At 34.2% G+C, this 26,553-nt stretch overlaps 1 protein-coding gene across 2 annotated transcripts in view; it reads left to right on the forward strand.

Moving 5' to 3' along the window:
• The window catches only part of Gp93 (heat shock protein 90 Gp93), a 54,325-nt gene extending 27,985 nt beyond the window's left edge, over window positions 1-26,340 (forward strand). The window contains exons 8-15 of one of the 2 annotated variants that reach the window (XM_089100450.1): window positions 3,415-3,604; window positions 10,337-10,575; window positions 11,808-11,979; window positions 13,880-14,119; window positions 17,508-17,644; window positions 21,875-22,008; window positions 23,989-24,089; window positions 25,987-26,340. In XM_089100450.1, coding sequence (XP_088956576.1) covers window positions 3,415-3,604; window positions 10,337-10,575; window positions 11,808-11,979; window positions 13,880-14,119; window positions 17,508-17,644; window positions 21,875-22,008; window positions 23,989-24,089; window positions 25,987-26,088 — 1,315 coding nt within the window. In that variant the 3' untranslated portion in view covers window positions 26,089-26,340. Of the gene's footprint in view, window positions 1-3,414; window positions 3,605-10,336; window positions 10,576-11,807; window positions 11,980-13,879; window positions 14,120-17,507; window positions 17,645-18,413; window positions 18,551-21,874; window positions 22,009-23,988; window positions 24,090-25,986 lie in introns of both variants that reach the window. The other variant, XM_089100449.1, reaches the window with a different exon arrangement.
• The last annotated feature ends 213 nt before the right edge of the window (window positions 26,341-26,553 follow it).

A 26,553-nucleotide genomic window follows, 5' to 3' on the forward strand; every position in this document is an offset into this window, starting at 1 on the left:
CTTGATATTTGACTTTCCTTTGGGGCATTAATACGCACAAATAATCGAGTTTTGTAATAACCAATTGTCTTGTATCATTTATTCAATTACTCTAGTGACAGTCGGATCATTCCATTGATGGCATAAGCAGCAATTAGGATATCAGAATAAGGCCGCAAAGTTTAAACCTTTGAAGTTTTCAGTCCATGCTCACTTATTTCTCTTCAGTCCGTATATTTTCGTATATTTCCCTATATTCACTTTTCAGTGTATGGTCCAATAAAAAAACTGAACAACACCTTCCCAAAAACCAAATGGTTTAAGAGCCATCTAGTGAGATAGCTCTTATTTATGTATTTAGTCGTTATTTAATATTTTAGCGTTATTTATATATATATGTTTGGGTTATTAATATATATTAGTGATATTTATATGTATATATGTATCTTTATATATATATATATATATATATATATATATATATATATATATATATATATATATATATATATATATATATATATATATATATATATATATATATATAAATATTTGTATATATGTATATATATTTGTATATATATATATATATATATATATATATATATATATATATATATATATATATATATATATATATATATATATATATATATATATATATATATATATATATATATATATATATATATATATATATATATATATATATATATATATATATATATATATATATATATATATATATATATATATATATATATATATATATATATATATTTTGGTATATATATAGATATTTATATATATATATATTATATATTATATATATATATATATATATATATATATATATATATATATATATATATATATATATATATATATATATATATATATATATATATATATATATATATATATATATATATATATATATATATATATATATATATATATATTTATATATATATATATATATATATATATATATATATATATATATATATATTTAATATTTAGAAGTCCAGTGAGTAATGACAAATTTTCTACTTGAGGTGTGTTTGGGAAGACGAGTTATTATTAGTATAAAGATGTTTTACGGCCTCCATTTCTAAAGCTATCCAAACATACTCAAATGAAGCCAGGGATAATATATATATTTGTATATATGTATATATATTTGTATTTATATATATATATATATATATATATATATATATATATATATATATATATATATATATATACATATATATATATACATATATATATATATATATATATATATATATATATATATATATATATATATATATATATATATATATATATATATATATATATATATATATATATATATATATATATATATATATATATATATATATATATATATATATATATATATATATATATATATATATATATATATATATATATATATATATATATATATATATATATATATATATTTAATATTTAGAAGTCCAGTGAGTAATGACAAATTTTCTATTTGAGGTGTGTTTGGGAAGACGAGTTATTATTAGTATAAAGATGTTTTACGGCCTCCATTTCTAAAGCTATCCAAACATACTCAAATGAAGCCAGGGATGATATTTATTACAGTGGACTTTAAGGCCATCTGGCAGTTATATGGCTGCCTATAAAGATTTAAAGGACAGTGTTTAAAGCACAGGATAAAGCACCCAGTTTCAAAAATAAGAATAGTTTGTCTTCAGTACACTCAGTATTAAGGGAACTTAAAAACTTAAAACTTAACTTAAAAAGTATAACCATATTGATACAAATCCTATCTAGATTAAATAGAATATCATCAAGGTAGAATTTCATGCAGACACAAGCATAAAAAAGGCTCGTTTTTTCTGAAAAAAGTAGACATTAAATACTTCTTCCATAAAAGACATTAATATATCTAAAAGAAGAAAAAACACATAATATATCTTTTTACTAAAGAAATGTTTGGGGAATAGTGCATTGTTTAATTGTGTCTAGTCTTTTAGTTGAGGTGAAATGCATTTAAAACTTGTTAAAAATATAATCATTTGTGTATATTATCTACTCTTTTTATAACAAAAATATAATAAATAAAAAAAGTGTACCTAGAATTGGTCCTTTGTTAGGCATTATTACGGAGAAACTATCCATTGCACATAAAATCTGTAATTTTAAAATAATGTTCAAAAATAGTTGCTCAGAGTCGGTCAATGCCTTTAAATGGTTTATTTTATGTCTAAATTAGGTAACTTATTCAAAACAAATTGAAAATATTAATTATGAGAACAGCTTCGAGGTCCCAGCCGAAAAATATGGAAAATGAATAATATAGGACCCTGAAGTTTGTCTCCGCTAAACAAACCACCAGCGCCATCTACCACTGCTAAAAAAATTACAAAACTTTATAAAAATAAATACTAGTTGTATTTGCTTATTCCATTCTATTTTTGCTTTACGTTGGTCCGAAGGTCTGAATGAGGGCGAGTAGAGGGAGATGGTGAAATCCTGCAAATTTGGGGGTTAGGTTTTGATAATGACAACATGGCACATTCTCTTTCCCTGCATGTTTTGTGGCTTTATAACTAGTATTCTGTAACCAAGCATTGATTGAACAAGACTTTCCGTTCTTCATTTGTAGCTAGCTACCAGTGACCTATTTCCTCAAGTTTGTTGTCTACTTGCCACTTTTTATTGTAATTTTTTTCCCCAGATAATAAATAAAAGTTGAATTATTCTTTTTTTCACTCAATTGTCTTCGAAAAAGCAATGTAACCTGCAATTTAGCTCTTTTATGGGAGGCGTATGATAAATGATATATAAGTTTAGCCTGTAATTTGCTTTCAGAAACGTTTTATTGCTGTGTTTTGCATATCAGGGCCGAAGAGCCTCTTTGTCAAATCTATTTTGATTGGATTTATGATTAATTGCGCACATAACAACCAATGCTTCAAAATTCAGATGGTATATATTTGTTTCTGCAAAAAATAGATATTATTTTGAACGCCTATTGATGAAGGTCGTGTGCTAAATTCAAGTTTCGTTGTTATTTTAAAGACCCTTTTGGGTTGTGGCCCCAGACTAGTTAACCCTGTGGGTTGTAGTTTACAATAAAGCGTTATCTTTTCTCGTAGAAAATCTAGAAAAAAAAACCTTGAAAATAAAACAAAACTGACAGGCTAATACCGGGAGGGGATTGGTTTGGAATTTTAAGATTAGTAAACAAAATTTTACAAAGGATGTATGTTGCTTGTCCCAATGTCAAATAAGTTTAGAGTTGTTACCTGGTATTTTCCCTTGTGTGAAATTTCATTTAATTTGGCGATACGTAGTCCCCCCCCCCCCCCCTACCATGTTTGTTTCCGAATAAACATTCTTCTGCAATTTGGATACCATTTTGAACACGTATTACATTTGCAGGCCATCCGAAGTTGACGAGAAGGAATATGAAGAATTTTACAAATCCTTGACCAAAGACACAAGTCCCCCTCTTGCCAAGATCCACTTTGTCGCTGAAGGGGAAGTTACATTCAAATCCATTCTTTACATTCCCAAAGTCCAGCCATCTGAGAGTTTCAACAAGTATGGCACACGTACCGATAACATTAAGGTGAGCCTTAGCATTTTGTGGTAAACCTTCCCATAGACTCAATTTCAACTTAGAGAAGTATTTGAAAAAGACCCTCTATATCCTTTATAAAATAAGATCTACTATGAGACATTTCCTGAAGACAGTGATTAAAATATAATATAAGCAAATATACCGGTCATATGACTAATATCCGTCTTCATTGAAATGGAACTAAATTCATAATCTGAAATAAGCTTTGTCATAAACCCACTCTTAGTTTAACTGAATCGATACACATGTACTATGGCAATGTGAACAATACACTATCTGTATGAATTTACAATTCCTTGAATTATTTTACTTTTAGCTCCACCCCTGCAAAAGTTTCCGATCCCTTTTTAAGAATCGGCTGAACACCCAACATATTCTAGTATGGGGAGGACACTAAGTGGAGTACGTAAAAAGTTTCTGTATAATCCCTTTATAAAATCAGATATACTATGAAGCATTTAATAAAACTGAGATTGTTAGTATGGGGAGGGGGAAAGAATAATTAGGGAACAGACTGGAGTATATAAAAAATCCCTGTATACTCTCTTTATAGAATAAGATCTATCAAGGGATTCTCTTTATAGAACTGGAGTACATAAAAAGTTTCTGTATAATTCCTTTGTAAAATAAAATTTATTCTGAGGGATTTTCTGAAGACAGTGATTAAATTTTAACCCAAGCAAATATCTCGGCTATATGACCAAAAGACTTCGTCAGCGAAAAGTAATGTAAAACAAAGAAACCAATATGAACTGGTGAAGATGCAAATATGAATTGAATGAAGATCTGCTAGAGGTTTTCCAGAGAAATTGCCTACGGATTGTTCAGGGTACCCGGCTGACTGACCGTATTTCAAACAGTAGGCTGTATGAAAAGTGTGGTTCAATCTTATTTTCTATGGCTATAATGAGTGAAAGGTTCAGATGGCTAGGGCCCGTTTTGAGGATGAAAGATGACAGATTGCCGAAGATTGTCTCCTTTTCGACCAACCGTCTAGGGCGAAATGGAAAGCAGGTCGTCCGCAGTTGAGGTGAGAGGATGTGATAAAGAAAGATTTAAGGGGAATGGGAACTTCCTGGGATATAAAGGTAGGCTTTGATTAGATTGGGATGGAGGAGCAGCGTGCGTAGCTGTGTTAGCCTCAGGCGGCTTCTTGCTGTGGTGAATTGTTAGTAGTAGTAGTAATAATATGAATTCTGTAAGAAACTTAAATCAAAAACAAAACTAAGGCAATTTAAATTTTTTATATTGATAAATACATCGAAAATGGTCGATAAAAATGTGACACTTTATTTTTACAAAAATAGTGCTATTATAAACCAAATAAAACTTAAGTAGTTGTAAAATTATTTTTTTAGAAAATAATTTTTCTAAAGATTAGAAAAAAAATTAGAATAAATTTTCTTTAGAAAATTTATGTACAAGATTTTTCTTTTTCATAATGTATATAATTACTCTATTTAATTCTAAAGGCTTGGAACTCCTAATAGGAACAGCCTCTTCGGAATTCTAGGAATTAACAAGGAATAAAATGCTTGCAGGAATTCTGGTAGAAATAACTATTCTAATAGGAATAACTTCATAGAACCTCCAAAGTGTAAGAAAAGAACAAAATTATGTTATGTGTTTTTACGCTAAACATAAGAGTTTAGGCCTATTAGCTATTTATGTGTATAATGTATTAAAGGTAATTATTGGGTTAGAAAAAAAAGAAGAAGAAAACATCTGTTTCCTTCTTTAGCAATTGAGATAAACACAGTCTTGACCTTACTTACTCTTCCATTATTCTAGGACAAAGCAGTATAACCCCATAGGCAACCAAATAGAAGTGTCCCTATCATAGGCAGTGCAGTAGCGCTGCGTAAGCAAAGAACGATGTTGGCACAATGTATTATTTTTTTTTCTTTTAGAACAGGGCACCTCGAATCAAATGAGTTGCCGTAGAAACTTCGAAAAGGGCTTATTCGATTGGAAATCGGAGTAGCTCGTGCCCTTTTTAAAAGTTAAAAGTGATTGGAAGGCAACTAGCCCCCCCCCTCCATGTCCATCATTCCCCCTAACATATCCAATTAAAATTTTGAGATAGACATTTTTTTAAGCGTAGTTGATTTCCAGATAGAAAATATGTTTTTGAGGAGGTCACTCCCCCACAACCCTCAAGGCAAGGGTTTTAAGTTATGCCCTGGAGGCATATAACAACGATGTTGGAACAATGTATTATTTATTGTTTTTTTTTTCCTTTAGACCAGGGCACTTCGTATCGAAGAAGTTGTCGTAGAAACTTCGAAAAGGACTCATTCAATTGGAAATTGGAGTGGCTTGTGCCCTTTTTAATAGTCGAAAGTGATTGGAAGGCAACTAACACCCCTCCCACGCCCACCAATTCCCGAAACGCATCCAATCAGAATTTTGAGATATCCATTTTGTTCAGCATAGTTGATTTCCAGATAGAAAATATGTTTTTGAGGAGGTCATTCCCCCACAACCTCAGGGCAAGGGTTTTAAGTTATATCCTGGGGGCGTATAACAACGATGTTGGCACAATGTATTATTTATTATTTTTTTTTCTTTAGACCAGAGCACTTCGTAGCGAAGAAGTTGTCGTAGAAACTTCGAAAAGGGCTCATCCAATTGGAAATTGAAGTGGCTTGTGTCCTTTTTAATAGTCGAAAATGAATAGAAGGCAACTAACACCCCTTCCACGCCCACCATTTCCGAAACACATCCAATCAAAGTTTTGAGATAGCCATTTTGTTCAACGCAGTTTAAAGTTCAGGAAATTATACCTTTGAGCCGAACACTCCCCCCACAGTCATCAGGGCAAGGGTTATAAGTTATAACCTGGGGGCATATTAGTTTTTATTGAAATCTGTGTCATAGAAACTTCAATAAGGGCTCATTTAATTGAAAATTCAAAGGGTTAGTGCCCTGTTGAATAGTCTCGAATATGATTGGAGGACAACAAACTCCCCTCTCTCGCCCACCTTTTCCACAAGCACATCCAATCAAAATTTTTAGATAGCCGTTTTGTTCAGCGTAGTTGATTTCCTGATAGAAATTATGTTTTTGAGAGGACATTCCCCCACAGGTCTCAGGGCAAGGGTTGTGAGTTATACCTTGGGGGATGTAATGTTTTTATGAACGGGTTGTCTTAGAAACTTCAAAAAGGGCTCATTCGATTGGAAATCGAAATGGCCATTGCTCTTTTTAATAGTCAAAAGTTATTGGAAGGCAACTAACACCCCTTCCACACCCACCATTTCCTCAAACATATCTAATCAGACCTTTGAGATAAGACCCGGAGCATAAGTTATGCCCCGGGGGTATATAAGTTTTTATTGAAATCTTTGTCGTAGAAACTTGAAAAAGGGCTCATTCCATTGGAAATTCAAAGGGCTAGTGCCCTTCTTAATAGTATCGAAAGTGATTTGAAGGCAATTAACCCCCCTCTCACAACCACCTTTTCCCCAAACACATCCAATCAAAATTTTTAGATAGCCATTTTATTCAACGTAGTTGAAAGTTTTGGAAATTTGATCTCTAAGGACGACACCCCCCCCCCCCACAGCCCTCAGGGCAAGGGTTGTAAGCTAGGCTCTGGGGGCATATGAGGGTTTTATAGAAAGCGTTGTCGTTGTTTCAAGTTCTTGAAATTAGGTATTTGAGGCCCCCCCCCCCCCCAAAAAAAGCCTCAGGGCAAGGGTTGTAAGTTATGCCCTGGGGGCATATAAGGTTTCTATTATAAGGTTTAATATTTGTATGCTACCACTTCTATTACAATTACCACTAGTCCCCGGCGTCGCACCTATAAGGGAATCGCACCTATAACTATGTCAATATAAAACGAACAGAAATTAATTTAAAAAACTTTTTCCACAAAATAAGTTTTTCAAAGAAAAGTAAAGAACTCCATTAAACCAAAAATGAGCGAAAATAAAATAAAATAATCTACCAAGCATGAAACTACCACAAATCAGCATCGATAAATAAATGAAACCCAAAAGGAACAGAAATTACAATAAATAACCAAGTCAAACTCAAACGAACAGAAATTAACATAAGTTGGGCTCAGAACCCCTATGCCTTCCCAAGGCCAGAACATAATTTGCACTTTACTGAAAAAAAATACAAATGAATGTGCATTATCAGTTTAATATACATATACTGATATTTAGTAATCAAAATATTAATATTATTTGATTTATTTAAGTTATAAAAGTAAAAACATTTAAATTTTTTCAATAAAGTGTAAATTATGTTCTGGTCTGTTCTGTTCTGGTCATATGTTCAATCAGTTTTTATTCAGGAGGAATTGAAAACAGGGTGTATCTGGGTTTACACAGTTGCACTTTTTTTTTTACGCAAAATGCCTTGCGCGCAACAGATGCACAGTTATTAGGATGGACCTGTGTAAAATTAGCCCATTCGGTCTGTTGATGCGCAAATGGTAAAGCTAGAGGATAATGGTGCACGAGGATAATTCCTTTCAGGAAGGTCACCAGTTTAGATCGCCTGCTATGATGCACTCAAGATCTTGACTAAGACATCTGCTCACCAAGCTTGACAATTTGCTGCATGCCTCACTGAATCGCTCTTCCGATATTTCATTTCTGTAATCTGTGGGCATATACACTGAATAGACAACCATTCTGTGTACCTTAACAGCAACAAAGAATTCCTCGGTTTTATAAAGAAAGAGGTTTAGGGTGCTATTGATGAGTCTGGCAACACCACCAGAGGACCTTCCTCATCCTACGGAGCCGCCTGGAACCATAAATGATTTTACTCCATCATTTACCTCTAGCAGGTTAACAGCTTGTCCAGAAAAGAAATGTTACAGCAAAACACTTCTTCCAATTATGGGATTTTCTCGACAACACCTCGGCCGGTTCGGCCGAGGTGTGTTTGTAAGTATGGTACGATGCGGTTCTTTCTCAGTCAGTACTTATTGTGTCTTAAGCGTTGCTTTTCCTCAAAAAATGAGAAAATATTTTCCCCTAAGTAACTAGACAGATCAGTAACCCAATATTATTGAAATCCAACCATTAGGCGTTGTAATGCGTGTTTTGAACCGTCCTAACCGAGTGGTTAGCGCGCTAGACTTGAAATCCTGAGGACGGGGGTTCGAGTCCTGGTGTCGCTTGTTATTGGGTTTGGGAGGGAGGGCTGTCCCCTCTCTCTTTACGCTGAAGTTTGACTCTTTGTCACAACTTTACTTTTTATAACAATAAAAACTTTAGCGCAAAGACCGATGCTCTGAGGAGGGGACAGCCCGTTTCATATACGGAATAATTTCTGCTCGTTTTAATGTCGCTCCTTACTTTCAGTTAAAAAAAAAACAACTTGTTTTTATATTTAATTTTAGACTAAATCGACTCGGAAAATGTATACCTATTATATTGAATTGTACTACGCATTTCAAATGCACCAAATCGTGTGTAAGTAATCCAAAAGAGGATACTTATGCTAGTGCGGAAATATTACACAACTAGTAAAAACATGGCAAAGGAGGATTTGGCAGCCTTATGTCGTCCACAATGGCAGTCCGATGGCAGTCCTTGTGTCGCTAGTTATTTGGTTTGAAACGGGGGTCAATGGTGTGACCCTGTAAGCTCAACCAGAGTCCACCCTGGACTCTGACTTCTTTAGTCAAAAATAGAAAAAAAGATTTCACAAAATATAAAAGCTCACCTATTGAAAAAACTGATATTTTTGCAAGCATGTAACAATGTTTAGGCCGCTGAATGTCGTTTCTTTTTCTACGTCTGGTTTTTTTCGGTTGTTGGAAAAACAAGGCGTGGGGGGGACTAGCTGTCCTCGGATCTCTTTTGACTATTAAAAATGATGCTCGAACGTGCAATTTGACCCTCTCAGTTTGGTTTGCCTCCCCCCTTCATACCCCAGTTTTCCACCTAGCCGTGTCTAGTTGATACTATTTTTTGTTTTTTACACTTTCATAGAAATAGAAAAAGTACAAGGGATAAATTATTGGCACTGTTGTCATACATAATCCTACTTTTAAAGATAATTTCTGAGTTGCAACACGGTCATAAATGTCAAAGGCAAGTATGTGCGTATGTTTGTGCGAAGTGCCTTTTTTATGAAAAATCAAGAATTTAATTCAACAGTGAGACCCTGTAAGCCAGAGTCGATCCAGCTGTAAATGGGTATCTGGAGAAATCTGGGGACAAAACACGGGAAGCATCGGGTTATTTGCCCTCAGCCAGGCATTACACCCCCGGCCGAGGGCATCGAATCAGCCGAGGTGTTGTAAGTGGTTTGTTTGTAAGTAGGTGTGTTTGTACCAAAACATGCACCAAAACATGCACCAAAAACATGAAGAAATCCCATAAAACTGCATAAAAAAATTAGCAGAAAGCATGACAAGTTCATCTTCTTCACCAATTGCATTGTTCCAGTGTGGAATTCACTCAGCAAATCTACTGTGTTGGCCAGATTAGTTGGTATCCTTTTTACCTGCGCAACCATTGATCAGCATGTGAAAAAGTTTTTTGTTTTTCAGCCCGTAGGTTGATATATTTCAACGGTGCTGTTGAACACTCATGGTGCATGAACTTGCAGTAAAAACAAATTTAATCTCCTGGAAAACGCTAAAAAGGCTATTTCTCGTGGAAAACACGACAACGGCTGTTTTTGCGTGATGCCGCAACCGTGTGAATCTAGGAAAAAAAGATTATAATTTGAGGCTTTTATTTTTAGCTATTTGTGCGCCGTGTCTTCATTACCGATGATTTTCAAGATATGATGCCCAATTATTTGAATTTCATCCGCGGTATAGTTGATTCTGATGATTTGCCACTCAATGTCTCCCGTGAAACTCTTCAACAGCACAAGCTAATCAAAGTTATTAAAAAGAAGCTGATCAGGAAAGCTTTGGATATGATGAAGAAAATGGATAAGGAAGACTATAAGAAGTTTTGGGCTGAATATTCCACCAAGTAAGTCTGAACGCACAATCTCCTCCACTTACAGAACTCCCCCAGCCACATGACGCATTGCCATACAACTTCTTACTGCTTTTCTCTGCTTGAAACTGAAAAAAATTAGGTTTGTCCTGGTGAGGCAACTATTATTAATTGCCGAAAGGTCTTAAAGGTCTTAAAAGTCTTAAAAGGTCTTTGTGCACATACCCCGAATAGAATATTTTCTCCCCTTTAAACCCTCCCGAAAGCCTAAAGTGTCATTTGTGCTTTACTGAAAGCTTAATAGATTATTTATCATCATGGAAATGGAATTTTTAATGAAAAAGACTTCCGTATACAGTTATGCAGTTATGGTAGGCGGGTAAACCTGAAGAAGGTTTAGATTTCCTTTGAAGGCGTTGTCGTCCTCAGTAATCAACATGTTGTTAATATTTGAATTTGTTTACGGATGAACAGTGTTGTCAAATTTAACTAATTAGTTTTGCTTATTTATTTTCACGATTCGACGTGACAACTCTGGCGAAAATATGATACTGCCCTAAAAGTTTTATTTTTGAAACAATGGGAAGAAAAATATTAGCAAATTGCAGTTTTTAGGTATGAATAACCGAAGATTTGTCCAGGGGAATTTTTTTACACTTTAATGTCCATCATATACACTTACGGAAAAAAAATTTTCCGGGAGGGGGTATTGATAATTCAAGAATATGTTTAATAATTTAAATACGAAGTAATCAAAAGGTAAGCATCTTGGGATTTTTGGGGGCTGGACATTGAACCCCCTCCCCCCCCGTCAAACCATCTCTGGCCTTGCCATACCTAATAATTCATAAGCTTCCTTATTTAATGTTTCATTGTTATTTTGGTAATTCATATACATTTTCAGTAATGATTTATAATTATGAAAGTACTTTGTCTCATCTGTATAAGTATGTTCTTTAAACAGATGTAAACTCCTTTTATGGCGGTTTTTTGACGAAAAATAATTTGATCTAAGAAGCGAAATTTGTATTTTCCTGGACCAGGGGATTTTGTGGCCACAGCTGAGACAGAGAAGGGGCACTTAGTAATATTTAAATTAACTACTTTATTAAAAATGCCTTAATAACCAAATTGATCGTTTATTTAAAAAAATATATTTATTTAAGTATTTAATTTATTTAGATTTAAGATTTAATTAGATGTAAATCTAATTCATCTAAAATGGCTGATAAAGTCTAATCTTTAATTAATCAATTTATTTTTAGCCTCAAGTTAGGAGTCATCGAAGATTCATCAAACCGTTCTCGTCTCGCCAAGCTCCTTATGTTCCGTTCATCCTCGTCCAAGGGTGAATTTGTTTCACTTGCTGAATATGTTGAAAGAATGAAGGAAAAACAACAAGCTATCTACTACATTGCCGGAGGATCTCTTGATGAGGTATATGTCTTTGTTGTTATTTTGTTGCTAAACTCGTTTTTAATTTGTTAATTAATTAAAAAAAACTTTTTCCACAAAATAAGTTTTTCAAATAAAAGTAAAGAATTCCATTAAACCAAAAATGAACCAGGCATTTTTTTTTTTTTTTTTAAGTAAAGATACAACAAAATATATTTTTCAATAACAAGGGGGAGACAATTTTGTTGTTTGTTCGTTATTATTCAATAAAACTACCAAATAAGGCAATTTCTGAATCTAGGGGTGGATTGTCCCCCCTCCTCCCACTCTTGTCCCTCCCCCCCTCCCCTATAGTTGGCAGCTCTGTATTGTTTTTGCAGCTCAAACTTAGAAAAAAAAACGTTATCGTGTTTTTTTGTTGTTGTTGTTGTTTTTAAAGTATGATTTTTTTTTTTCTGCATGTTAATGTGTTTTTTTAAGTTTTGTCCTTTCATATTATCTTAGGAATTTAGTCTCCGTTTTATTTTTATTTTTGCCTTATGGACAGTTGGGGAGAGGTCTGGTTCGGAATATTTGCACTTTTCTTCTTGTGAATAACGTCGTTTTTCTTTTCTTCATTATCCTTCGTTTTCTCGTTTTGTAATAAATAATATACAAAATAGTTCTGTAATCGAAGTTACAAATAATCCCAATAATTACTTTCGTTTCAATTGGATGATGAAATTGCTCATGAATTTTATTTTAAAATTTATATCTATTCAAAAGTTGAAATAATTGCTAGCGAACAGAAAGTCTTGTTTTTCAGTCTTAGCTTGAGAAATTCCTTATCCTAGAACAACTGTGGATGAATATCCCAATATTGCAAAATTAGAGATCTACCGTGCTTCGATACCCGGGTCGGTACCGACATGCCGCGGGTGGGCGAAACCGAATCATCAATTTTTCGGCATCTTACGATCATCTTACGCTTCATCTCTTCTCATCTTACCTTTGGAATTACCGGACTGTGAAGTTAACAATCTTAATTTTTAACTTCACAATTGTTACTGTGTTACAAACTTTGATAACAATTGTTAACTGTGTGTTAACAATGTTTTATATCATCCTTTGGTGCTATTTTATGAGCAACTTTATAAAGTTCACTTATAAGGGAAAGCGGTAGAAAGTGATTAAGTTGACAAAAAATATTCAGAACTGAATATTAAGATTCAGAATTGTCATTCCACTTCTGATGTTTGGTATTCACATAAGTGTTCGTAATTGGGAATGTTGTAACGTTAATTTATACTTACTCTCAAAGAGAAAAAGATAAACGGATACCCCCCCCCCCCTCCCCTGATAAGTGTAAGGGGCTCTCTTCTTAGCCGTTTGAAATCCAAAACTGAAAATGTACATTTTAGGTTATTATTCCTCTCCTTTCCCCGGGAAAAGTCAATGCACTATTCCATTAGTAATTTTTTACTTCTTTTTTCTCCGCATAAAGTCCATATTAAGTTGCTGCTTCCAAATGTCCTAAAAAGCATATCTCTACAGTAAATTTGCAAAGAAACAAGGCATCTAGAACTTTTCTGGGTTACTCTACTCATAAGATTGTCAGATATCTGTAAAGTACTTTTTTTCTTTTCTTTTAATCTTAGTTTTTTAGTTTAAAAGTTATTCTGTTTTTGGTTTGCGACGATCACTGACATTCGTTTGTTTGATCGCTGATATTTTATTTGCATTTCCTCTTTTTTGGTTAAACAGTAATTTTTTTTTTTTTTACCGTAATAGCGCAAAAAAAATTATATGAAACAAAAAGACGAGCAAGCAAAACTGTAAAAATGGCTGCTAAAAAAACAACAAACTAAACAAGAAAATCACGACAATGGAATGAGTCTTTCATTATTATTTTGATTGCTATTAATATCTTATCTAATTCAACGCTTATTCTTGCGTCTTCTAGGTCGAAACAAGTCCGTTCGTTGAGCGACTTATTAAGAAGGGGTATGAAGTTCTGTATTTGACTGAAGCTGTTGATGAATATTGCATTGGTGCATTGCCTGAATTTGAAGGGAAGAAATTTCAGAACGTTGCCAAAGAAGGTGTTGTTCTGGATGATGAATCAGCTGAAAAACAAGAGGCTTTGAAAGCTAAGTTTGAACCGTTGACTAAATGGCTTTCTGATGAAGTACTTAAGGATCATGTAAGTTGTTACGGTTTAACTTTTTTTGTGTGCATTGCATTTAGATGCAGACAGTTTGATCCAAAAAATGCTCTCTGGTGAAGTACTAAATGATCTGAAGGCTTTCTGATGAAGTACTGAAAGATATGAAGGCTTTCTGATGAAGTACTGAAAGATCTGAAGGCTTTCTGATATATGGCTTTTTGATGCGATGATAGCGATGTATATATCAGGTTTTTTTTTGAAGGGTGTATAGCCTAAACAAGTTTGCTTCTGGTGGTTGATTTATTTATTTGTTTAATTTAAATAAAAAAATGGCTAATAAAAAGTATAAATAAATAATATAATAAATAAAAAAAAGTATAATAAATAAATAAATAAAATAATATAATAAATAAAATATAATATAATAATAAAATAAATAAAAAGTAATGGCTTTTTGATGAAGTACTTCATGATCATTTAAGTTGTTATGATTTAGCTTTTTTTTGTTTTTTTTTTGGTGAAACGGATTTAGATGCAGAGTTTAATTAAAAAGCTTATCGGTCATGTCGAGAGAAATCTTGACTGATTGATTGATAAAGCGCATGGTTGTGCTATTTTTAGAATAATAATAAGTTGATGTAATATTCTGTGCATAACAAAAGGCACTATAGAGGAGTATAAAGAAAAATAAAATTAGAAAGAGGAAAAAGGAAATTGGCAAAAAAAACACAACTATAAACGCATCAAATTTTTAAATAATTATTCATACATTCAAAAAAAACTACTGACAACAAAAAAATGTATACGATGCTGGAAAACATCCTATCTGACAAAAGACCTATGGAGAAACTAAAATTATTTAGTTATTTATATATTTAGTTATTTTAATTATTTAGTTATATATTAATTATTTAGTTATTTTAATTATTTAGCTATTTAGTTATTTATTTATTTTAATTGTTTGGTTGTATATTAATTATTTAGTTATTTAGTTATTATATTAAAATTATTTTAAAGACTGGAGTTAATTGTGAAATGTTAGGTGTAAGATACCTTTTTAAAAATAATTCTGCTCAGAGTTGAACGCATTCGATTCTTAATTAAGCTTTTGGATTTATTCCACTAACCAATGAAAAAAGAAAGGGTTTTGACAGTTGAAACATTTTGGTAGATTTTCTCTTCATTTTTTTTTGTTAGATTTACTATTGCGTGTCCATTATAACGGAAATTCATAAGTAGTGATAACATAACGCAAATAAAGGTGACAAAACCGTCGGAATTTCTTCAATAATTTCCAAGGTAACCCCTTTTATGAGGTGTGCTATATCAGATGGGTTGAAACATCCCGACTCGAACGCAACCTCTCATTGCGCAAGTTTTTATTTTTTTATTTATTTTTTTTTTTTTTTCAAATAAGGGTTTGGCTGCATGTTTTCTAGTTTCTTCTTGTAAATAAGTTTCGATAAGAAAAATCTTTAGTCAACAATTATTTATTTCTGTGGCTTGATTTGCTCTGGGGCAGGGAGGGTGACTGCCTCTCCCAGACCTCGGTTTGCCCCTCCCCAGGCCAAGTACTTTTCTAGTACTATATAGTACCTTTATGGTACCGAATAGCTAATTTTTCAGTTTTTGCTGCCATTTTTACTTCATTTTGGGAAATTGGCTCCACTCCTGATAAGTGCCGCAGAGAATCATATCCAGACTCTTTTGAGGGTTATCAAATCCTCTCATGATGATAATTAATAAAATTTTTGATCACTCTTTATCTCATGAAGCAATGTTTTTGAGACAGGCACGTAATCCACAATTCCCTTTGAAGGGGAGGGGGCAGGGACAATTAAAAAGCAGTTCTGAAAAGCAGGTGAATCACATGAAAAATGAAAAGTTACTTGAAAATTGTAATTAAATCTCTGAACTCCCTGAGGGGGATGGGGGTAATGGGTCTCAAGTACCCACCTCCTTCCCTCTGGCGTTCTTTCTTGTGTCTTGCATGTGTGAATCGTCCATTCAGTTGGTAATCATTTAATTTTCAAAATTAGTGGCAGGCCATTAAGGAAATCCTTGTTCACCATGCTACAAAATAAAGGGGATGCTTTGGAAAATTGAGGTGTGGCATTTTTATAAACCATACAGCTCATTGTTAATAGTAGCCATCTATAATATGTTATTCTCCCGAAACAAATCGTAACTACCGACACGATGAGGGGGGGGGAGTACAAAAATCAAGGATGTACTGTAACTCTACTGGATGATCCAGTGCAAGAGAGTAAATCTTTGACTTTAAGCCCTATTCTTAGAATAATTGCTTTAATCGGAGTCTTTTTACCTGTCAAAGGCGTGAACAATGTTCAACTCCCTAAGGATGTCACGCTGGTTTTCTTTGTTCGTCTGAACTTGAATGCACCGTGAATAAAGCACAAATGAGTTTTCTTCGCTGAACTCTAAACGCTTTGGAATAGTTAATATTCTACAAAAGTAAAAAAAGAAGCTTTTATATTTTTCTGTATGTCGGTAGAGGAGAAGAAAACGGAAAGGTAGGGGGGGGGGAGGTTGAAGAAGTTGTTTTGTAATAACTAAATTGTATGAACTAGGCCTTCAAACTCACTTCATTTAAATTGACCTGTATTATTCTTACGAGCAATATGGCACATTGTTTACTAGTAGCCATGTAGAACATTTTTTTTTCTAAGATCTCAACAGAACAAAAAAATGGGGGAAGGTGTAAAAAATGTTCTTTAGTAACAAGGTTTGTATCTATAGAACAAAAGGTTCTTGGTCTTTTCAAATTTGATTAATAAAATAGTGTGTATAATTTTAACTAGTTTTATAGCATATTATTTTTAGTAGCTATCCCAGAACTTGTTATTTTCTGATGTCTCTCAAGGGCAAAAAAAAATCCTTATGTTCCAGCGAAGAAAGTGAGTTTTCTGGCTTCAGTAGGCCAAAAATAGAGAGGGGACGGGTTTAGAGAAGGGTTCTATAATTGGGTCTTATACATTGTGTATTTTTAAATTTGAATCTGTTAATGATATGCTATATGATTTCTGTCAATAGTTTGACACATCATTTTTTAATACCTGTCTAGAGTGTGCTGTTTTATTATTTCCCTGCAAGAAAAACAAACATTTCTTTTATTTCATCGGGACAAAAAGTATGGTAAGTATGGCAAACACGCGCGGCGGGAGGGGGGGGAAAAAAGTGTTAAATAATTGGGATTAAATCAGAGTTTCTTCGACTTTTAAGCAGTAAGATGATGTGTATGATTTCTATAAGCCATATAACATATTGTTTAGTAGTAACTGTCCATGGGATATCAGTACGACAAAAAAGGAGGGGAATGTTACAGTAGCGTTGCATAATAAACTTGATGTGTTTTTTTTTAATTTAGTCTTGTCAAATTATTTCATTGATTAATGTTTCGTAGATATTGAGAGCAACATTATCGAGTGTTCTTAGTGACTCCCCGTGTGCACTTGTTGCCTCCAGATGGGGTTGGACTGGTAACATGGAACGAATTGCCACATCAAACGCGCATCAAAAACAAAACGATGTGCAAAGAGAGTAAGAATCGCTCAGTGGGATTTGATATGCTTGGTTTTGTTTTGTCCTCTCCTCGCTTTGTCCATGAGTGTCGCTGTTTCACTTGTTCAGCCTTAAATATAAAAGAAAGCGAACTATTTGAACAGACATGTGAAGCCAAACAAGGCATAATTTCGTCACTTCTACTTTCTTAAGTCTTCTGTTTTTTCTCGTCAATTATTCCCCTTTCCTTCTGTCCCACCTCGCTTCCCAACAGTATTTTTAATTTTACTTAATTATTTAAAAGGGTAATAAATTAAAGATTAACTACACATATATAAGTTATAGACTCTCTTTCAGGGCTGATACACAAAACATCTCTGTTTTTGTGCAAATCCTTAGCATTCATGTGCTTGGTTTGTCAGTTTTTATGAATTAGTACATTAAACGGATATCCTGGATGGGTAGCGGGAGGAGTTCTTTAATCGCAGCCCTAAAAAGTTAAGTTTCAGGAGCTTTGTAGAAAATTTGGCCGTCTGGATAATAAATGCAGGGTGGCAGAACAATTCAAAGCATGTGTGACAACAGGGAAAACTATCTTGTCAAAAAAGGGCTAAGTTTCTATAATGCTAAACTGGCCTAGTTTGTAATCAGGCAGACTAGAAATTGTTCAAGCCTGTTCATCATCATATCAGATTACTTGTTGCTAATTGTTTTCTTATTTATTCATTTGTCTCTTTTCCTAATTTGTCGTGTTTTTTTATTATTCATTGTGTGGGCTTTTAGCTTTACTGTGTTGTCTTTGCTTTAGATCTTAAAAGCTGAAATTGGCGACCGTTTGACCTCTACTCCATGCGCCTTAGTTGCTTCTAAATATGGTTGGACGGCAAATATGCAGAGGATTATTACAGCCCAGACTCATTCAAAAACTAACGACGTTCAGAGAGAGTGAGTTTCAATTTGAGTTGTCTGAAGACCTGTTTTATTAAGAAAGCATTCCTCTCATTGTCAGGGGCGAATATCCAGCATTTTTATGGGGGGGGGGGGGGCAAGAGGGGTCCATATCTGGATGGTCGAAGGGCATGGGATGTATAATTGTTTTTGTCCACGTTATTGGGGGGGGGGGAATTGCCCCCCCCCCACTGCCACCTCCAAACGACGCCCCCTGCTCTTTATATGTTTTATTAAGGAATGGTGTTAACTTCAGTTCACCAAGGGGGAATAGGCAAATTTTTTCTTGTTTTAACAGGGAATGATTACTTCCCTGTTCCGTCATGATTGCAGCACTAGCTGCAACCTAGTAAAGAACGAACTCCAGCCAAATTTGACAGGAAAATTAACGGAAAATTTAAAACGTGTTTTGAAAGAAATTTTAAAGTGAAGAAGAATCTTTGTTGGAAGTTGATTCAAGTTCAAGTAACATTAACTGTTATTTGATAAGTAATCTTACCAAATCTCTTGGCCTTACCAAATTTATTTGGGCTAATTTTAATAGTAAAAGTTTATTTCGAAAGAAAATATTTCCGAATTTTGAAAAAGTGCCTTAAACCCCCTGAAAATGGTGTCAGATCAAAATGAAAGCTATACGATTGGAATCATCATGGTTGGAAACCCCGCATAGGAGAATTACGATCCCCCATTTTGAGCAACAAGGAATATTACTTTCGAATGGGAAGCAGTGATGTTTCTCTTTTTTTGTCTTGTTTTGTTTTCAACTTAAAGAATGATAGGGGTTTGCTCATGTAGCTGTTGTATTTACTGCTCTACTACTACCATCTACTATTGTAGGAACTGCCACATACAAATGCAGGAACTGGCTGTAGGAATGACGCTTTCTTAATATAACCGTTTTAATTTTTCATGTGCTATATGCTCACAATAGTGAGTGGATTGGAGCATCTGATGTCACAGTCAATGCAATATGTTGGCTTACCAAAAAGTAATATCTTTTGTTTTTTCCGTCTTGTCGTATAAAACGAATGGTTTTAGAAAGTCGGGAAAATATTCATTGAATTGAAGTTTTTTTTTAATTTTTATTGCCTTATTTTAACTTGCTTTTGATTCACAATAATATGGGTCATATCTTTTTCTTATTATATGTAGTTAAGATTTGTATTTTTTTAATTACTTTAATGTCAATTTCAATCGTGGATGTTTTTGCCTTACAAGTAACTTTTTTACCCAAAAATCACATTTGCTAACGTAGTCACTAGGCCATATCATTGTCATGTTACATTAGGTTGCATCAAGATGTGGCTAATTGTAGAAAGAGAAAAGCCAAGGCAGATAGTGCAAGTATTTGCCAGGCAATTGTTTAAATGGCTGCGGCACGGGTAAATGGCGGGAGTAAGTATGACTCTCTTATTGGACACATACTTGTTTGTTAGTTTTTGGAGTTCAGTTTTCAAATCATTGAATTGAAGTTTTTTTTTAATTTTTATTGCCTTATTTTTCTCTTGCTTTTGATTCACAATAATGTGGGTCATTTCTTTTTTTTACGATATGTAGTTAAAATTTATGATTTTTTAATTACTATAATGTCATTTTTAATCATGGATGTTTTTGCCTCACAAGTAACTTTTTTTTACCCAAAAATCACATTTACTAACGTAGTCACTAGGCCATATCATTGCCATGTTACGTGGGTTTGGAATTTGTTTATATTTGTTATTTTTATTTACTGTGAGACTCGTAAACCTATATTTAACGTGCAAAAACGGACATCACTTTTTAATGAAACCTATTGACTGAGTGCAATCTCTGTAATTAGTTATAATGGTTTGCCTTTAGGCAAAATAAAATAAAGAAGACCGATTCTCTCATGTAAGCATCCAAAAACCAACTGACTGATCTTTGGGTAGAATTTATAACATCCCTTCCTATTTTTCGGATGGTCTATTGGCCGCTTGTATCTCACCGACTATAGGGAGGGTAAGTTTCACTGCAAACAAGACTTTGGATACTGCCCCCTTCCTTAGCTGTAAAAGTCTAAAGCCTTCTCCGTCATTGGCGCTTCACTAAAAACGAATTATGTTACAAATATTTTGGTTGCACCAGCTACTGTGAGATAGTAAAGAGCGACCTCTAGCTCATAGTAAATGAAAATTAAAACGCATTTTGTAAATATAAAGTAAGATAGGTACAGAATTAGAAGAAGGATGGTAAATGTGATACAAAGCACTTTTTTTTTATTAGTTAAGCTTAGGACATGATTAGTATACTGCATCTTTTGGGAATAGTTTAGATATTTGGATACGATTCGAGCAGAAATAATACAATATAGGGAGTTATTTGCAAGATTGTAGGTCCTGCTCTGAGAAAATTAGACGAAATACGGGTCTAAAAATGTTTATAATCCTCTCCGAAAGAGCTTGTGTTGCTAGATTCTAAATATCCACAATATTACTTAAAGAAAGCTGACGCAAGTAAGCATTCCTGGGGTAAAACTAAAGAAGACAAAATAAGAACTGTATACTTCAACCGAAAATCTAATTTTTCTTGAATTTTGCTTCAGTTTGCAATAGATGCTACTGTTTTTGCGATCTATAGTCATCTATAAAGAAAAGACTTGCCAATATTTTCGCCTAATTGTCAAAAAATTTGGATCTAACGCATCGTTTTTGGGGTTGGTTTAAATGTTTCAATCCATCTGGGGTAAAGCAAAAAGTAGTACATCATGCGAGGAAGTAAAGTTTTAAAGTCCTCAGGAAATTGGAGGGAGGATGAGTATGCTTAGATGGGCTTGGTTCTACGATAAGTTATCAGTTGTCTGGTTGAAGTGACTATATAAGGTTTTAGACCCTTTTGGTGGGTCTTAAAATTTTGCCCCGGGGCCCAAGGGGGTATCCCGAGGGGGTGTTAGGGGGGTTTTCCCCCCCCCCCCCCCCGAAATCTTTGTTTGACTCGTAAAAACGTAACAAAAATGGATATAAGCAAATTGTTTATGCGTTTTTTTATATAGCCCCCCCCCCCCCCGAAAAAAATCTTTGAGTAAGACCCCTCCGAAAAAATCCTGGGTGCGGCCTTGCCGGTGACTTGGGTCACATATGCATACAGGAGAAGTATGGGTAGTCCACCATCCCACAAGGTTGCTCTTGTGGACATTATGAAAACCAGAACCTAAAAAAATACACTTTTTGAGGCCCCAAACTTTTTTTAAAGGACCAACTAAAATCAAAAATATAAAAATTTCAATTCCTCTGTTCCATTGAAAGAAAAAAATTTCTATATCTTTCTCTGTCCAATTCTTTATTTAATTCTTTTGTTTCGTAGCTATTACCTCTCGCAGAAGAAGACATTGGAAATCAATCCTAGACACCCTCTCATCAAAGAGCTACTCAAGCGAGTTGAAGATAACCCAAGTGATCCAGTAGCTAAAGATTCTGCCCTGATGATGTTCAGAACAGGTAAGTTGGCTTCATTTGTTTTTTTTTTGCATGGGCAAAGGTGTCTGAGACGATCTTTTCAAGGTGGAACTTTCCAACTTACTGTGAGAGTCGAAACATATTAGGACTAAGTGCAAAACGACGTTAAACTATCGAAAATCCCCGATTTTTTTTTTCAGTTAACTTGTAAAGGATTGTGATTAAGGTTGAGGTGCTAATTAAGGTTAATTAACATCAGGATAAGAATATGATAAAGATTAAGAAAAGATTATGTGCCGATTTTACTAATGAGTTAAATAAGTTTAGGTATAGAACAAGGTTTGGAAGGGGGTGGCGGTATAAGCAGTGGCGGATACAAGCCCCCCCCCCCCCTAGCATAATCTAAAGTAGAGTAATTTACTTAATTAACTCAAGTTTGCGTTAATTAAACTTGCTCCTAACGCAAGTTTATTGGATCAACCTATTTTGCGCTCCCCCCCCCCCTATTTTTGTTATTGTATCAACCTATTTTGCGCCCCCTCCCCCCCTCCCCTAAAAAAATCCTGGATCCGTCCCTGGGTATAAGCCTATATAGTGCTGCAGGATGATAGGTCCCTTCTTGTTACAGAAAAAAAAATCGTGTAACACAAAAGATCACATTTGTATACATTGATAGTACAGCTCATTACTGGGGTAGAAAAACGGGCTGGTAGGCTACAATACTACCAACATAGGGCATACCCTTGTTATTTTCTGTCAAAATATATTGTAATTCCTTTTCATTGTAAAAAAAAACTATAATGCTTTGAAGGGTCTTGGCCCTTTACTTGGGTAATGCTACTCTACTTCAAAAATAATGGAGAGGGGGCATTATGAGTGCAACTAGGAAATTTTCAGGAGAAGCAAGTGCAACAGAAGCTTCTTTTTTTTACTGAAAATCGACTAGTAGTTTTTCGATTTTCGAAAATTTTCCAAAAAATCGACTAGTAGTTATTGTGATAGACTTTGAAAAGTGTTCGCATTTGTGTACATTTTCGGGAAGATCTTATCAGACTACGGTATGGGCTAGTGCAGAAGAAGGCGAGTTAAATTTGCCATGGTGTATATTTTTTTTCCCTTAGCTGTAAATTGAAGTAAATTTATTTTACTTCAAACAAACAAGGGATTAGAACAATATATAGTTTGATAGATTGTAAAATAGGCCCATAAGATCATGCATTGTTTTTATGCCAGACATGTAAAAAAGGAGAGAAATATATTTCTTTGACTAATTTCTGCTAATGATAATTTTTCGTATTTAGTTAATTTTTTTCCTCATTTCTTTTTAACTATCGTCTATGGTATTTAAAGTGAGTTTATATGTCCTCGTATTTTTGTTGTTTTTACTCGTCGTATTTTCGCAATACCTACAGGTTATATTTTTTTACTATCTTATCAAATTTGATTTGAAATATTTTTGCTGGTAAAGCTTGATTCTATTTTTATTTTCTCGTAGAGGATGGAGAGGGGGGGGGGAGAGAGCCGAAAAACAAAAAAGTGTTTTTAGGCTGCTTTTTTGATTTTTTGAACTACTTCAACGGAGAATCAAAATCTCCAGAGTAATCGCTCCTCCCTCTTTTGTGTGCAGGTTTTATGGTGAATCTAGCTCCGTGTCAGGGGTCTTTACTAGACCTAAATTCCCTGACAAGAATTGTAGTCATTTTAAAATTTGTGTCTAGTGCCACCAAGGACTTAAATTTTGGTGTGGTCCCCCCCCCTCCATGTGTGTAGGAATGATGATTAGTCTCGTTGCCCTCCTTTTCACATTTTTACTGAGGATTGAAATTGTCCACAGATCAGAATGCAAATTATTATAATTGTATTACAATTTCAACTATGTAGATAAATCAAGAGACTCGGCCCCCCTCTCCCTTTATCTCAGGATTTGTACGATTCTCCCTGTAATTTCATATATTTTTCTTCTTTTTTTGGATCTTTATAATAAGGGATTTGTTCCGTGTTAATTTGTTTTTTTCTCTGTAGCCACATTGCGTTCTGGTTACATGCTGAAGGACACACTTGATTTCGCCAAATCCATTGAGGCTATGATGAAGCAAACCTTAGGAATATCACCAGAGGAACAGGTATTCTTTTCCTCTATCTCTTTATGGGCTTATATGCATAAATATTTAAAAAATGCAATCGAAGAAAGAAAAAATTGCAATGGAAGCTTATGACTGAAACAAGGCTTAAGACTTAATGGTTCTAAAAGAAATGTTTTGTCAAAGAATACTTAAGAGGGTTCGAAACCTTAACAATCATTTTGTGAGTTTCAACGTCGGTTGACTGTCTCAAAGACAACGGGTCCATTAGCGAATTCTCCCAGGAGACTAGCTGTCATTGATAGCTATTGAGAATTTTTGATTTAAATAGGAAGTTTGATTAAAAACACATCAAAATTTTATTTTCCCTATGTCAATAAGGTTTTCAATTGAAGCAAATAGCGACATAGGGAGCTCCCAGAGCTGTCAAAAAGATCTTTTATCCAAGCTCGACAAGTTATGGCAAGATCGTCCAATCATTCTAAGTAGTTTGGCCACAAACAAAAAAAGTTTATAATGGACGAAATAGGATGATCCGTAAAGATATCGAATCCCCTTAAAGGACTGATAAAAAAAATTGACAGTCCGACAAAGGGCATTTCATGGCATCAGATCAGGCAAAAAAAATAAGTAGGTTTGTTGATATAGATATTTATTAAATAATGCTGGCAAAATCTAACCAGCTGTCACTTCAGATGTACAATTTAAGTCCAAACGTACCAATGACGAAGAAACAAGTCTTGAAAAAGGATATCGAACGAGCTTGTCTTGTAGTAGTGTTTGATAGCGCATTGTGTTTCTTGACAAGACTTCTGTCATGATATGCGAGAGTTGGCTAAGTAGTAGCCATCGATGCGACCGATTAGCCACTTGCAAGAGTTGCCCACCGGTAGCCAACTAGTCACTGACGAAAGGAGATGTCACAAGGATGTGCGCGCGAGGCTCGGTTTTTTGGGTGGTTGCCATGCATTGGCTCCGTTTCTCTTCGTTTGTGTATGCCTTTTTGGCTCTTTTACACTGCTTTTGTACAATCAAAGATATTTATCCAGACAAAGTGGCCTTAAGAATTTGTTTATAGTTGTACCTACAAAGCCTGTGTTCTTTCAATTTGGGCTGAACATCCAATCGTCTGGGTAAACCTTTGTCTAAGTCTGAGACAACTTATGAAAGAAGAGTTGCTGTAAATAAACTTTTATTGATCTGTCAAAACAACAAAGAAAGTGAGATAAAGATAAAATGGATCAAACAAGCAGTAAAGTTAAATGTCAGATTTCGACCTAGTCTGTTTTTTGTGGGTATACTAGTTTTCAGAAACATATTGTTGATTTTATGTCTATAGTTACAAAATATTAATAAATACGTGCTAGATATTCTTTGAATTGAAATAGAACCAAGATTTAGATTATGTAATTTCAGATTATAAAAATAACTAATAACCCTTAATCCTCACCGACTCTCTCTCTCTGTCTGTCTCCCCTCTCTCTCTCTCTCTTTCTCCCCTCTCTCTCTCTGTCTCCACTCTCTCTCTCTTTCTCCCCCCTCTCTCTCTCTCTCTCTCTCTCTCTCTCTATCTCTCTCTCTCTCTCTCTCTCTCCCTCTCTCTCTCTCTCTCTCTCTCTCTCTCTCTCTCTCTCTCCCTCCCTCCCTCCCTCTCCCTCTCCCTCCCTCACTTTCTTTGATAAGAATAAGTTAAAATCCTACGGTTCACTTTATGGGCAAGTAAATTTAGTCGAAAGATCGCCTATAAAGTTGAGGAAAACATATGAAATGCCACCCATAGAAGACATTATGAAGTTTCAAACTCTAAGTTCATAAGATAATATCGACCGATTCAGGCCAATTCATAGTCCTGATTGGCTTGGGTTATTAGCTTTGAGCAAAACTTGATGTCCATCTGTTTAATTGTTTCTCCCACTTATTCGTTTTGTTTAACTTTAAGATTGAAGAAGAGGAAGAAGAAGAAGTTGAAGGAAGAAAAGAAGAGATAGAGGAGGATGCAGAAGAGGATGAATCCAAATCCGAAGATCACGATGAATTGTGAAAGTCAGTTGACTTAGGAGAACAAATTTTGTATAACTGTTCATTGGTGAATGAACGCCATCTTGTGGATGAGTGTCTGGATGTTTTATAAAATGAGTTTGTGTTTTCATTCCTGATAAATTTAATATTTATTATTGAATTTTTTCTATTCTGTGTTCACTTCAAGAAATTTTTTAAAGTTATTTGTCAAGAACCATTACGAAGTTTTTGTCGAAGTTAATTAGTAATAAACTGGTTTCTTGTATAAAAATAACTTGGTTTGGATCCTGTTTGTTTAGCTATTCGGATAGGATTTAACTTTTCTGATAATGTCAGCCAACCAATATACTCTTGAGTATGGTCCTACAGTGGTCCTTGAGTATGGTGCTATGTGTATATAGTACTTCACCATCCAAATGATCATTATCGTCCTAAATAATCACTTGGTGCCAAGCGAAAAGCAGGACGCCCCCGAATGATGTGGGGA

The sequence above is a fragment of the Artemia sp. Qi Xiang Cuo genome, chromosome 14 (genome assembly GCF_049724085.1).
Source record: "Artemia sp. Qi Xiang Cuo chromosome 14, ASM4972408v1, whole genome shotgun sequence".
Classification (NCBI taxonomy): domain Eukaryota; kingdom Metazoa; phylum Arthropoda; class Branchiopoda; order Anostraca; family Artemiidae; genus Artemia; species Artemia sp. Qi Xiang Cuo.